General features: G+C 35.9%; 1 protein-coding gene across 1 annotated transcript in view; it reads left to right on the top strand.

The window, feature by feature from the left end:
• Positions 1-15,805, top strand: part of LOC106867138 (calpain-9) — a 77,531-nt gene that overhangs the window by 39,790 nt on the left and 21,936 nt on the right. Inside the window, exons 3-8 of the mRNA XM_052969709.1 lie at positions 6,085-6,189; positions 8,537-8,690; positions 9,277-9,454; positions 10,813-10,902; positions 13,420-13,505; positions 15,585-15,662. Of these exons, the coding sequence (XP_052825669.1) occupies positions 6,085-6,189; positions 8,537-8,690; positions 9,277-9,454; positions 10,813-10,902; positions 13,420-13,505; positions 15,585-15,662 (691 nt within the window). The remainder of the gene's footprint in view (positions 1-6,084; positions 6,190-8,536; positions 8,691-9,276; positions 9,455-10,812; positions 10,903-13,419; positions 13,506-15,584; positions 15,663-15,805) is intronic.

Here is a 15,805-nt window from a genome sequence, read left to right as displayed (position 1 = left end):
CGTGACACAGTGTGACAAGGCTGGCCCTTTGAAATACAGGTACCACAGAAACCGGAAGAAAGAGTGAGAGAAAGTTGTGATGAAAGAGTACAGCAGGGTTCACCACCATCCCCTGCCGGAGCCTCGTGGAGCTTTAGGTGTTTGCGCTCAATAAACACTCACAACGCCCAGTCTGGGATTCGAAACCGCAATCCTATAACCGCGAGTCTGCTGCTCTAACCACTGGGCCATTGCGCCTCCACTGTATATGTGTGTATATGCATAAACATGCACACAATAAAAAACTAGTGTGTATGTTTCATTACTTTTTACATATGTGCATTCATAAGTATTCATACGTATGCGGGATATGTGCGTGTGCAATATATGTATGCATGCGTGCTATGCCAACCGATTGGTTAGTCAATGTGAAACGTAAAGTCACGCCAAGCGGCACCAACCGAATATAATTATATTGTATATGAAGTATTGAATATAATTATACTATACGCAAATATTATACTATACATAAAAGTATTCCTAAAGCATTTTGCTTTCTCTTCGTTATAAATGTGATGTGCATACGTTTGTGTTTGTATGTGTAACTCTGGTTGTATATTTCGAATGTGTCACCAATGGAGAAAGAGAAGAGCTGGTTCTTAGCTTTGGAACAAAGCTCTTTCCTTGGCATTTAGATAATGTCAACAGACTAGTCATGTATGTATGTATGTATGCATGCATGCATGAATGAATGCGTATGTATAAGGATCTGGAAGATGAATTGCTGCATGAAAGAAAATAACTTGTAGTATTTAATCCACTGAGCTTGCTAGCTGACAAGGATAGGATGCCTCATACAGAAAACGGTACCTCAGCACAGCTGCAGTCCAATGACAAAATCCAGTTTTGTAATAACAGAATAGTCATTCGTCTAGCCCAATGATTCTCAGACTGTTAAGTACCAATGTCTTCCCTCTAAACATTAGTGAAACTTACCACCTCCTTTATGAATGAGATGACAAAATAGCCTACACTAATATTATCAGTGTCGTTTATTTAGCACTTTTGGAGCTAATCTACTTCTAATCCCACACCAAGTCTCTTAAAGTCCAATTTAATAATCTTGTTCTTTTTTTGTTGTTTTACCTTTTCATGCAAGACATAATAGGATTGGGGAATAGTTGATGCTGTCAACTTCATTACTGGACTAGTACTTTATTTTGATTCTGGAAGGATGAAAGGCGAAGTTGACCTCACAGGGGATTTGAACTCAGAAAGTATAGAGCCAGAACAAATACCATAAAGCAATTTTTGATACTCTAACAATTCTTCCAGGTGCTAATACTCCTGGTGTTAATACATAAACCTTTCTTTTATAGGCATAAGACCAAAAATTTTGGGAGAGGGGGGGGGGCTCGTCAATTACAGCAAAAGCATCTCTGTAAAACTTCAATAAAATGCATGTGCAATTATTTCTAAATAGTTGAGAAAGAGAAGTTGCAAGAATGGGAGGGCACCAGGCTGTTGTGATACTGAATTAAACATGTTTTGTACTGTGCATTTAAAGTAACAAATAATTTTAAAAATACAAAACCCAAAACTATAAGGCATAAACAAGATTTAGTTTTCATCTTGTTGGTTTTATGTATCAATAATGAAAGAACACTGCAGTTTTAAAACACATTTAGAAAATATATAAATCATCATCATCATCATCGTTTAACGTCCACTTTCCATGCTAGCATGGGTTGGACGATTTGACTGAGGACTGGTGAAACCAGATGGCTACACCAGGCTCCAATCTGATTTGGCAGAGTTTCTACAGCTGGATGCCCTTCCTAACGCCAACCACTCCGAGAGTGTAGTGGGTGCTTTTATGTGCCACCGGCACAAAGGCCAGTCAGGTGGTACTATAGTTTTATATTCTATATCAATTTCAACTTGTCATTATTAGCACTTTTTAGCTTAATTAAATTCAGCTTCCATTGAACATATTTCATTTGGCTAAACTGCAAATAATTCTTATTTCTTTGCTATGGTGTTTGACAGGTTTAGATATTTGTAAGTGCAATGTACATAACTTAACCCAAAGTAAAATACACCCAGAAATAAAACTTATAGTGATGTTAGTTTATTGACAAGTACCTCAATTCTTAAGCGAATGTTTGTCAAGGCATGTCATATGTCACTTTCCACTTGTAGATAACTTCTGTATTCTGTTATTATGCTTGCTACAGTAGAAAAAGTCTTTCCCATTCAAATATGTTGAGCAAAATGGAGGCAGGATTTGTTTTGCTTTCTGTAAGCAGTTTCAGTGCTGTTGAACAGATACAAATTCACTCCAAAATCTTTGAATATTACAACACTGAAACAACATTTTTAAAACAGTACCTCATATCAATAATTTTTCCCCTTAACCCTTATACTGCAGAAATCAGATATATCCACTCAAATTTTCATTATTTTTAATTGTGAAAAGCAGTTTTATATATGTGTCTATCTTTTGTTAAGGAATGTCATGTTTGAAACTATTTTCTGTCCAGATATGGCAGGTTTACTGAGGCAATGAGACTTGCAGAAAATACCGGTTCTGTTTTCTGGTAAATATTTAACATCATTACTAGAATAGCCATGAAATTTGATTTTCCAATGAAAAATCTCTTTGACAATGCAAAATTTCTTCAACATCACACATAAACAGATTCCCTAACTAATTGTACTTTTTATCTGGAATCTCAGTCAAACCTTTAGATGCTTCTGGTAGTGTCCACAACTTCTGTGTTTCTAAAAAAAAGTCCGAAGAGAAGAAAATGACATCTAGTTTCTAACTGATAATTCAATATAGCCAGTTTCATTTTTGCTAAATGCACGAATTTTTTTCCATTTTGTGGAAACAAATGTGAATGCTCTCCTTAGGAAAACATGATTAGAGTTCTTCACTAATCATGACTTTATCTAAGAAGTCAGTGAGATAAGATGAAAATGACACAAATCTCATTCCAAAAACTAACTAAATCTGATGCTTTTTTAGATATAACAAAAAAAAAACCTTAATTTGTTACAAAGCTCCAGTACTCTTCAAGGAACCTTTCCATGTGTAAGCTATCTGATTTTTTTGTTTTCTATGTTTTTAGTGGTCTAAGTGAGTTTTTGTCAGCAATTCCTGTAGCATTAAATAATTCAAAACCTGATATGTAATAGTTTACAAATTCACAAATAAATCAATATTTATTTTCTTTGATACTAGAACCTGTCAATGAATAATGTAATGTGTTTGCAAAAAAATCATGCTCATGTAATTATTTGCCTCTAGCACAAAATCCACTGTGCTTTCCTGTCATGTTAGCAGCACTGTCTGTGCATATTGCATCAATCATATTTGTTATTCACAAGAAAAATTAACAACACTTGGAGAATTCCACTTGGTATTGCTTGAAGCTGCAAGAAAGCAAAGGGGTCTTCATGGTATTTATTTTCATAAAGATATTAAACATAGGTGCAGTGTGGTAAGAAGTTTGCTTCCCAGCCACATGGTTCTGGGTTCAGTCCCACTGCATGGCACCTTGGGCAGGTATCTTCAACTATAGACTTTGGACAATCAAAACCTTGTGAGTGGATTTGCTAGACGGAAACTGAAAGAACCCCATTGTGTGTGTGTGTGTGTGTGTCCCTCCCTCCCTCCCATCACCACTTGACAACCGATGTTGGTGTGTTTATGTCCCCATAACTTAGCGGTTTGGCAAAAGAGACTGATAGAATAAGTGCTAGGCTTTTTTAAAAAATAGTCCTGGGGTTGATTTATTCAATTAAAACCCTTCAAGGTGATGCCCCAGCATGGCTTCAGTCCAATGACTGAAACAAGGAAAAGATAGAAGACAGCATAAGTTGTATGTGCTTTCATAACCTTTGCAATCATTTTGAACACAGTGTAGAATGCTTTTGAATAACTCGAAGATTTTGTAGCACATGAGATTGAATATTTAGTTGTTGTTGTATTTTTTGTTTTTTGAGTTTGAATGACAGTTGCCAAGTTTTGAAAAATCCTTTTGCAGGTCTTTAAATTCTTGGTTTGTATCAAAAACAAGATATTCTAAACAAGCAAACTCAGACCACTCCTGATTCTATGGCTTCCTATTTTGAAGTAGTCTATATTAAAACTTCCCTTCAAATTTTCATACCACCTTCATCATCATCGTTTAACGTCCGCCTTCCATGCTAGCATGGGTTGGACGATTTGACTGAGGACTGGCGAACCAGAAGGCTGCACCAGGCTCCAATCTGATCTGACAGAGTTTCCACAGCTGGATGCCCTTCTTAATGCCAACCCCTCTGAGAGTGTAGTGGATGCTTTTACGTGCCACTGGCACGAGGGCCAGTCAGGTGGTGCTGGCAATGGCCACGCTCAAAATGGTTTTTTACATGCCACCTGCACAGGAGCCAGTCCAGCGGCACTGGCAACGACCTCACTCGAATCATTTTTCATGTGCCACCGGCACAAGTGCCAGTAAGGCGATGCTGGTAACAATCATGAATGATAGTTATTTTACTAAATATTTCATCATTTTTAAAATTAACTGAGATAAAGATAGTGTATCTAAACAGAAATATGGTGACAAAAGTGTTAAATTTTCATTTGATAATTCAACATTACATACAACACACTTTCTTTTGACTCACTGGGGTTGCCACCGCATACAAACACTGTATTTTACATAGGAAGCTTCATGTTGCTTAGTTTTCAGCTGAGGTAGAAGTTTTTCTGTATCAGATATCTACTGTATGAATTTATCCATTAGTTTAACTCTAAGCAAATCAAGATGCAATGGAAAGAAGATTATTGCTTTCCTTAATGTTCAAGTAGAATTCTGAATGACCTACAATGATTAATATAACGCAAATTTTGACATGTTGCATTCTGCATGCAAAATATTATTTGGCAATATATCGTATATACCTATATACATCTACAACGCCAATAAGAAACGATCATTGTGAGAGGTAGAGGTAAAATACAAATCAACAGGAATGGCCTGTCATAAGTTATGTGTGTCTGAAGAGCAAGCAGATCACAAAGTCAACTGTTTTTTACATGATGGAATGGCTGTTGTAATTTGAAGTTTAGAGTTGCAACTTTTCTTGCGTGCAAATTAAAAGAAGTGAGCTATAATGAAATTTATGTTTATTTCAATGGTTAAAAATTACAGGTTCCTAATTTCTTAGAATTGTGATTATAAAAACAATTGTTAATTTTATTAAGCAAAGTAATTTGTCAATTTCCTCATCAATCTTTACCCACTACCACCACCGCGATATAAAGAAACACTGGCTTAATCCATATGACATTTTACTTTTTTTTTGTCTGTAGTTATTTTTAAATCTGACTTATCTACTTATACCTGGGCATTGGTATGGATTTTGGTTAAACCTGACCTCAGGTTTGATTCTTCTCTGCATCACCATAGATTTATGAGCTTTCACATGGGAGCATTTGAACCCTGCACTGTAAGCTGAATCAATTATACAGTACTTCAGCTTCTTATCAGTTACACTGATGTGTCTAGCTACAATGTTAAGTTCCTCTATGTGTGTGATAACTGCTTATATAGTTCAGTGAACTGAACTACTTGATAACATGCACCTTCACTATGTATACAATCTACTTCTATTGATATAATCCAAATGCTGATTCTCTGAATGTTAATCCGACATCATAGTAGCTCAGCCAATTGCATCCCAAAAACCATATTTTATATTATCTTAAGTAAAAGAACCTTTATCTCAAAGTATAGAATTTAAAGAGCCAGGCAGGTGACAGACGGCTTGATTTTGGATAGAGAAGACTACTGGTAACTGAAATCATGATTTAAAACTTATTGGTTCTCAACAATTATGACATAAGCATTAAGCTGTAGAGTTAATCCCTAGATTGGAACTAATCTCTCTCTCTCTCTCTCCCTCTTTCTCTCTCTCTCTCTCTCTCTCTCTTTCTTTCTCATCATGGAAAGACCAATATTTATATCACAGACTTTATAATATATAAATACATACATACATAATCTATTTCTCTTTATCATTTACTAAACTCCTGATTTTCACTTTTCCTAGGCAACTGTTGGTTTGTTGTTTCTGTGTCTTCTGTTGTTGCACATCAGAAAAAGCTTGTGCAAAAAATCATCCCAAGTGGCCAGAGTTTTGATGAGGATTACATAGGTAAGTATCAGTATTTGTTTTTTTTTGCTTGTTTGGGATTTTTTTATCAGGGTGTTTTCATGTTTTTACTACATTGTTAAATAAGTCGAAGGAGAAAAATAAAAGCAGTTGGACATCTGATCTCTCGAGATCTGTTCTATATTTCTTTTCTATTGAATGGATCAAAAAAAAAACATTACTTCATTACCACTATCTTCTGCAAGCGCTGCTGATGGTGCTGCTACAAGCTATTGAAGTAGTCTCTATAGAGTTACTTGTCTCTTGAGAAATAAGTCAGGTCTCCCTCAAATCACACCCTATCATTTTTAGGAAAAGAAAAAGAGACATTTGATAAGATGATCTAAGACACACTGTAACCAGCAAAAAGAAAAGAAAAATGTAATTATCATTGCTAGAATACTCTCAATAAGTCTGCTCAGTCAGGGCTGACTGACTAAACTACTGCTGTTGCTACTACTAAAGTAGATGGTTTTTCAATAAGCTAAGCTCTATAAACTAATAAGATATGGCCCAGAGTGTGGTCATGATGACTATGAATATGATGATTGTAAAAATTAGGATTTGTTAGATCAGCTTAATACAATAAATCTGTAGGAAAGAATAATTCATTGAAAACAATTCTATTATATAACATACTAGCAGTATAGTCCAGCTTTGCCCAGGATTAAGTTAGGATTATTAAGCTAATCAAGTTCTTTAATTCAAACTAAACTAAGTAACATCAACATTACATTCAAATACACACACATCCTGCCTTTTATATATATAGATATCAAGTCCATATTTTGATAGTGGATTGATAATAAAAGTGACAATATTTCAAAGTACTATAACACTGAATTGACATTAATAGAATTTTATATAATTAGTATAAAAAGGAAGAGAATTAATTGGTTACAAAAAATGTATATCCAGTGATAAAAATACAGTAATGTTATAGATATGCCTTGTTTTTGGCCCTTAACATCTTGATGTTGTTCTAGAGACAGACACTGTCTTAACATATGATGTATCTCGACATTTTTAGACCTAACTAGTGTCTGTTTCTCTCCAGGTCTGACCATAGCCTATTTCTTTCAGAAGAGTAAAAAGTAAGACAGACACAGAAAAAATAATGAATGAATGAATGAATGCGAGAAAGAGAAGAAATGACCTCAGTAGAGGACTGGTACTTAATCTTATTGCTTCTGAAAGGATGAAAAGCAAAGTTGACTTCATTCAGATTTGAACTCAAAACACAGAACTCGAAATAATTAATGTAAATCTAACACACTGATTCTGCCAATCAATCACAGACAGACAGATGTAAGGGAGATAACCCCATCAAGCCTGTAACACCTGCCCAACCATTCCGAATGTGTTTTTGTTTACAAAACTAACTGACCATGACATCTGAAATTGTATGTGCCTTCAGCCATTTGTGTCTGACAAGTCGCCTATGCAGCTAAGCATTTTATAGGTGCAAAACCAATAGTCACTCTCTGACCGGCCACAACAATCAACTTCCTGAAAGCTAGATAGGTAGGTAGATAGACAGGTAGACAGACAAACAAACAGCTAGACAGCTAGACAGATAGATAGATAGATAGATAGATAGATAGATAGATGCAGACAGACAGAAAGATAAAGTTGGTTAGTGCTTCTGTTGTTTGACCACAGGTTGGCACTGTAATTGGACAGACCACTGATCAAAGGCATTCCATCTATGACCATCAAATCAAAATATCTTTAAGAAATAGCTCTAGCTACAACACTGCTGGACAAGTGGTGTTGGTTTGTTTATATCACCATAACTTAGCAGTCTGGCAAAAAAGACAATAAATAATCTTAGTTATGAGATGATGCATGATTAGTTCAAAGCAATGTGGATAAATAAGCATTACATTCAACAGAGTAATCTGTATGCCAAAAACTTAAAGCTCTCTTTCACTTATGCAGTTAATAACCTTGAAAACTAACTTGGGTATCACATCCCATTCTTTGTTTTATGATATGCGAGTCTTTGAACATTGTCTAAAGCAAGTCAATATGTATCTTCCTTAAGGTGGAAAGCTGGCAGAATTGTTAGCATGTTGGGCAAAATGCTTGCCAGCATTTAATCTGTCATTATATTCTGAGTTCAAATTCCACTGAAGTCAACTTTACCATTCATCCTTCTAGGGTTGATAAAAAGAAAGGTAGATAGACAGGTAGATAGATAGACATTCATCCTTCTGGGGTTGATAAAAAAAAAGTACCAAGTTGAACACTGGGATCAATGTAGTTGACTTACTCACATTCTGTTGACTTGCTGGTCTTGTGCCACAATTTAAAGCCAATATTATTTTCTTGTTGATTTCTTTTGCAGGTGCCTTCCATTTCAACTTTTGGCACTATGGAAAATGGAGGGAAGTTATAATTGATGATTACTTGCCAACAATAAATGGCCATTTGATTTATGGAAAGAACAGGGAACAGCCAAATGAATTCTGGAGTCCATTATTAGAGAAAGCCTATGCTAAGTAAGTATAATAGCCTTTGTTACTCAGTTATTTACAAGTGCATGAAAACCCACTCTAAATTTAACACTTGTTAAATATGGCATTTTAAAAGTATATGACTATTTGTATTCATTTAATTTAGATTGGAGAGATATTAATTATTGAATTATTGTGTGTGTGTGTGAGTAGGGAGGGCACATTGGCCTAAAAGTTAGGGTGTTGCACTCAGAATCATGAAATTGTTGTTTCAATTCCTGAACCCTTCAAGGTGGTATTCCACCATGGCCACAGCCCAAAAACTAAAATAAATGAAAGACAAAATGATCCCTTCATTTCTCACAGATATCTGCAATGTGAATTCTATTTCTTCAGTTTCTATTACTATTTCTTCAGTTATGCTAGATCATTGATACCAGGTCATCAAGGAATATCAATGTTTCCTATCCTAAAAGAGAGTTTATTTCTCATCTAATTAACACAATAAAATCAGAGTTAACTATTGATCTTCGGGTGTCTTGAAGCTTAGAAAAATGTCTATACCTGCATTCTATTATACTTCATTGACTTTTTGTGGTCAGCTAATATATCTACTCATTTTCCTCTTCAGGCTTCAAGGTTGCTACCAATCGCTGAATGGAGGAAAGATCCAAAGTGCCCTAACTGATCTAACAGGAGGCATCTCAGAATTTTATGATTTAAGAGAGAAGATGAAAATTGCACCAAATTTGTATGACTTGCTCCTAAATGTCAGGAAGATGAATACTTTGATTGGTGCTGCAATTTATGTGAGTTTATATAATCAATATATTTCAAGATAATGACATTTTGTTTGGATGATTACTTTTCATTTGCACATAAGTCACATGGAATTTCATCGAGGAAGATTTTTCTATCACTGGATACCCTTTCTGTTGCCAACCCTCACTTATTTTAAAAGCGAGATGATATTTCTCCATGGCCAGACATGTTTCCCTAGAAGTTTGGAAATCAAAGAACACTGCTTGTATGATAGTGATGTTCATTTACAATCATCGGATCATGTCAAGACATGTCAACACAAATACACTCACAATCACACACACACACACTTATATATACATTCATCATTATCATTTCATGTCCGTTTTTCATGCTGGGATGAGTTGGACAGTTTGACAGAATCTGGCAAGCTGTAAGGCTGCATTGAGTTTTTGTTTTCTGTGGCTAGATGCCCTTTCCAACACCAGCCTCCTTACAGTGTGTACTGGGTGCTTTTTACATGCTACTGGTAATAGCAAGGCTGCTAAGTTACAAGACAGACAAAAAAGAGGAAGTAGAAAAGCTCCCCTACTCCTCAACGACAAAGTGGCAGTTATTAGAAAGTCAAAAGGATGGCTTAATGCCAGGTGCTGAGAGGCTAAAGTATAATTTAGGGAAAAGAACAGACACCTTGCTATAGAAGAGATACATGACTATCCCAAATTGTAAGGGTGAGTGGTAGTAACTGGGAAGATGTGAGGTGATAAAGTGGAGTATGGTTGAAGGAAGAACTACCTGAAGGCATAGAAAGATGTTCAGTGGGAACACTGCATGGAAAGGAATGGAAGATGAGAGTAAAGGATGGAAGGTTCCAGAGGAAGGAAGGAGTAACTGATAGTGTGTGTGTGTGTGTGTGTGTGTGTGTGTACACATATACATACAGTGATGGCCAAATGTTTGAAATTTTTTTTTAATTAAAATTGTTATGCCCAAGTACAATTCAATTCAAATGTATACAATATATATATTTGGGCATTTAATATAAAATAAATTCTAATTTTTCAGACCTATGTTTCAAACTTTTAGCCATGACTGTATACACACACACACACAAATAGGCTGTTTATGTGTGTGTTTATTGCTGTTAACTTTGCAGTTTGATAAATAGATATCAATAAAATAAGTACCTGGCTGAAATAGAAGGATGAAAGACATTCTTTGTAGGGTTTCGAATTCTGAATGTATATGATACAACTTAATATAGCACAAGTATGTGATTTTGTTCAATACTCTACTGATTCTAGGAATACCATCTTCTTTGTACTGTATAAATTGTTTTAAATTATATAATAGAAATTCGTTTTTGAAGTTTTTATTTAAATTTTTGGTATTTCATTGTTTTCAGAGGAAGAATGAAATGCTACCACTCAAAGAAACAAAAAGGGAGAACGGCTTATACGAAGGTCATGCATACACAATTACTAAAGTAGCTCAGGTCAGTTTGCTAATTATAAATATTTTTACTACACACACACAAACACTTATGGTTCTTTCCTCTTCCAAAACCTGCAAACTAAGCAAAACTCTAGGAATACCATCTTCCTTGTACTGTATAAATTGTTTATTTTTATATAACAGTAATTTTGTTTTTGAGGTTTTTATTCAAATTTTTGGTATTTATTTGTTTTCAGAGGAAGAATGAAAAGCAAATTATAAATTTTTTTTACCACACACGCACACGCACGCACACGCACACGGTTCTTTACCCTTCCAAAACCTGCAAACTAAGCAAAATTACTAAACATTTCCCAGTCAAACCTTGCAACTGCATCGACACACTGATTGTGTGTATACTATACATTTTGCATTTAGTTTTCAGTCAGATATTCCATTAATTAACTGTAACCTGAACATCACAATGATTCTAGCACCTTCCAACACTACAGGTCTTTCCAGTAGTGTTACCATTAATCTTTTCTACTCTAGGCACAGAGCCCAAAATTTTTGGGGGGAGGGCCAGTCGATTAGATCGACCCCAGTATGCAACTGGTACTTAATTTATCAACCCTGAAAGGGTGAAAGGCAAAATCAATCTCAACAAAATTTGAACTCAGAACGTAAAGACAGATGAAATACCATTAAGCATTTCGCCTGGCATGCTAACGTTTCTGCCAGCTCACCGCCTTAACATTAATGCTACCATGAAATGTCTGGCTTGTACTGTATGGTTCATTTTGTTTCCTCTCTATCATCCATGCAGCCACCACATCAAAGCTGTAACTGCTCCAGCTATACAGCAATACTTTTTTCCAAGAATTTGTTTTGTATTCTCACCTTAGTCTTTCTGTCCCATGCATCTATCATATCCATGATGTTGCATTTTTCTGCTTTCTACTGTAGACAGAAACTGAAAGAAGCCCATCATATATGTACATGTGCCACCATGCCAGTGGACCGTAAAAGCACCCGTGCCGGTGGAACGTAAAAAGCACCCATTACACTCTTGAATTGGTTGACATTAGGAAGGGCATGTAACCAGAGACCATGCCAAATCAGATTGGAATTTGGTGCAGCTCTCCAGCTTACCAGTTCCAGTCAAACTGTCTAACTCATGCCAGCATGGAAAACAGACAGTAAATGATGATGATTTATATATTTAGGTACAGGCATGGTTATGTGGTAAGCAGCTTGCTTCCCAACCACATGGTCTTGGGTTCAGTCCCACTGCATGGTATCTTGAGCAAGTGTCTTCTCCTATAGCCTCAGGCCAACTACCAAAGCCTTGTGAGCGGATTTGGTAGATGGAAAATGAAAGAAGCCTGTTGTGTATGTATGTATGTGTGTGTGTGTGTGTGTGTGTGTGTGTGTGTGTGTGTGTGTGTGTGTGTGTGTGTATATATACTCATATATAAAAGTGAATAGTATTTATATACAAAGTGATGACCTTTTACAGGACGCCTTACATGCTAGAGAGGACCGCCAAACTCAAACCACATAAAAAAGTAATTCCAAAGAGAATGAAAACAACAATTATTTACAGTTAATCCCAAGCTTCTGTATTAATAAACAAATAAATTAATTTGTCATCTGTACTTCATCAGTGAGATCGCCAAAGACAACATATAATTATGTAGCAAATATGTACCGAAATTCCACGTGTGCTGCATACTTATACATTTATGTTTTCAAATCAACCATGCAAGTGCAGTCACATAGTCAGCAGCAAATGATAAAATTAGATACCAAGCTTTGAAATTATGAAAATTTTACTATATAGGTGCAAGATATGGCTAAACACTCTCCAACCACATGGTCCTGGGTTCAGTTCCACTGCATGGCACCTTGGTCAAGTGTCTTCTAGTATAGCCTCAGGCTGACCAAAGCCTTGTGAATGGATTTGGTAGAAGGAAACTGAGAGAAGCTCATCGTGTATATATATGTATGTGTGTGTGTGTGTGTCTTTGTGTCTGTGTTTGTTCCCCCAACCCCACCATCGTTTGACATGTGATGTTTGTGTGTTTACATCCCCATAACTTAGCAATTCTGCAAAAAAATCCAATAGAATAAGTACCAGGCTTACAAAGAATGTCCTGTGGTCGATTTCTACAACTAAAAGGCGGCGCTCCAGCATGGCCACTGTCAAATGACTGAAACAAGTAAAACAAAAAATATATATATATATATATATATATCTGTGAGTGCCTTCGTGTTTGTCCCTTCTCATCACCACTTGATAGCCAGTGTTGGTTTGTTTATGTCCTCATAACTTAGCAGTTCAGCAAAAAGAAAGACATATAGTATAAATAGCAAGCTTTAAAAAAATAAGTTCAGGGTTGCTTAGCTTGGTTCAACTCTTCAAGGCAGTGCCTCAGCATAGCCACGGTCAAATGACTGAAACAAGTAAAAGATAAAAGATTGATCAAGATATATCCTGCAAAATATAAAAGAGACATAGGAACCAAACCTCTCCTGTCATAACAGTCAGTTGTACATTGATATACTCTCTTTACAGGTGGAAGTAAATAAGAAAGTGCATAATTTGCTGCGTCTCAGAAACCCATGGGGAAAAGGCGAATGGAACGGCCCTTGGTCTGATACGTATGTTATATTATTTCTATTTTAAGTATTTTGTTTTCTTTTTTCATTTCTTTAATTCAAAACCTAAAGACAAAATAATACTTAATACAGAGGGAGATGGCTGCATGCAATGAAATTCAACCCAGAATGACATATATGATCATGTATACTATATATATATATATACATATACTATGTGCCATGCATAAAAGTGTCCATGCAGCACCATGTAAGAGCACCCATGTGGTGCCACATAAAAGCACCCAACACACTCTGTAAAGTGGTCTGTGTTAGCAAGGGCATCCAGCTGTAGAAACCATGTCAAATCAGACCCTAACCCTAACCCCAGTTTTCCAGCTCTGATCAAACCATCCAACCCATGCCAGCATGGACAATGAACGTTAAATGATGAGGAAAATGATGATGACTGACTCATTGATTGGTTGAAACTATTTGTCAACTGACATGTCATAGATGTGTTCAAGAAGAGCTAACTAAAACTGACCAACAACTAGAATACCAGTAGTACCATATTGTTTATTACTATACTCTACACCAACAATGAATGTTTGGAACTCTTACCTTTTGGTATGAACCCCTACAGCTTTTTGAAGAACAAGAAAATAGAAAATATCACTTGCGTCTCCCACAAGCATTTTAATCCATTTGATACCAAACCACTTGAGGTTGGTTTTGGTTCTATGACTCAAACTTTGTTTTAAACTGATCTAAATTATAATCTTCCATCAAAATTTCATCTTAATTTGTTCCAAATACCAGCTTAAGCATGGCTGTTATTTTACTGTAATCTTATTTAAAAAATCATTTGAAATTAAGGCTCTGTGTTTCAACAGAAATGTAATTTTTTTTTTTTAAATAAGTGGTGTGGTTAATAGAATAAATGAAGAGAAATGAAGTAAAATAATCCAGGTAGAGATTGAAAGTTTCCTGGTTCTACTCGCTGGGTGATAACATAAAAATATAAGGTCACTAGACTTTATTTCCTTTGTTTATGATGCCTTCATACTTCTATATCTATTTCAAAATTTTCTTTGTTCTCCCTTTTAAAAATGTGCCCAGCATGATACTATTAAAAGACTAAAAGAGAATTTTAAATCTTGCTTTTTTTTTTTCTTCCTGGTGTATCATTAGAAAAAGAATCATGTCATAGAAACTGCAAGGATTGTTGGGTAGTGTGCAGGTGTTCAACAGCTTTATGCCATCAAAATCTTCATAGAGAGATGGAACTCAGTATAACTTCACTGGTTTCAGGATTTCAATAGTTCTCTTATTTGAGATTTATAAAGGGACAAACTTAGTACTGCAAACTAACCAATCCTTAACTATACAGTGCTCCTGTTACTTGCAGTGCTGAGATGTATATACCTATGCACCGAGTTATAAATATGTATATTTAGTGGCATGCTTACACAAGATATGCCTCATGGTAAAGTTGTTGGCACTCCGTCGCTTACGAAGTCGAGGGTTCCAGTTGATCCGATCAACGGAACAGCCTACTCGTGAAATTAACATGCAAGTGGCTGAGCACTCCACAGACACGTGTACCCTTAACGTAGTTCTCAGGGATATTCAGCGTGACACAGTGTGACAAGGCTGACCCTTTGAATTACAGGCACAACAGAAAGAGGAAGTAAGAGTGAGAGAAAGTTGTGGTGAAAGAGTACAGCAGGGATCGCCACCATCCCCTGCCGGAGCCTCGTGGAGCTTTAGGTGTTTTCGCTCAATAAACACTCACAACGCCCAGTCTGGGAATCGAAACCGCGATCCTATGACCGCAAGTCCGCTACCCTAACCACTGGACCATTGCACCTCCACCATGGTAAAGTACCAGCTATAGAATATGAAGCGTTGACTCTTCACTTGGTAGACAAGCACTCCAACAACTCAGCCTATTACAGTTTCCTCCTTTAGCATTTAGATCTCTAAAGTGAAGTTATAGACATCTTTTGATAATTTATCCTTTCAGTGAATCATTTTAAGATGTTAACAACTTGGAACCAACTCATAGTTTCAAACAGTAATTTAATTGTAACTCTAGTATACGTACTAGTAACAAAATACCATTCTTTTTTTATATAGATCATTTGAAATGAGAAATCTTCCAGCTGACAAGAAACTGGAACTTGACGTTGTTAATGCTGAAGATGGAGAGTTCTGGTAAGTATTCTTCCAGTTGATTATTTTCATTTTGTGACAACAAAAATTTTCATCGAGGCAATAAGAAATATTTCCCAGCAATATCATTTTTTTTTTTTTCCCAAATCTTTTATATAAACAGAGAGAGACAGCGCTCATGACCA

This window comes from Octopus bimaculoides, chromosome 7 (genome assembly GCF_001194135.2).
Source record: "Octopus bimaculoides isolate UCB-OBI-ISO-001 chromosome 7, ASM119413v2, whole genome shotgun sequence".
Lineage (NCBI taxonomy): Eukaryota > Metazoa > Mollusca > Cephalopoda > Octopoda > Octopodidae > Octopus > Octopus bimaculoides.
Note: the sequence above shows the minus strand (reverse complement) of the source record. Positions and strands in the feature narration are given on the sequence as shown.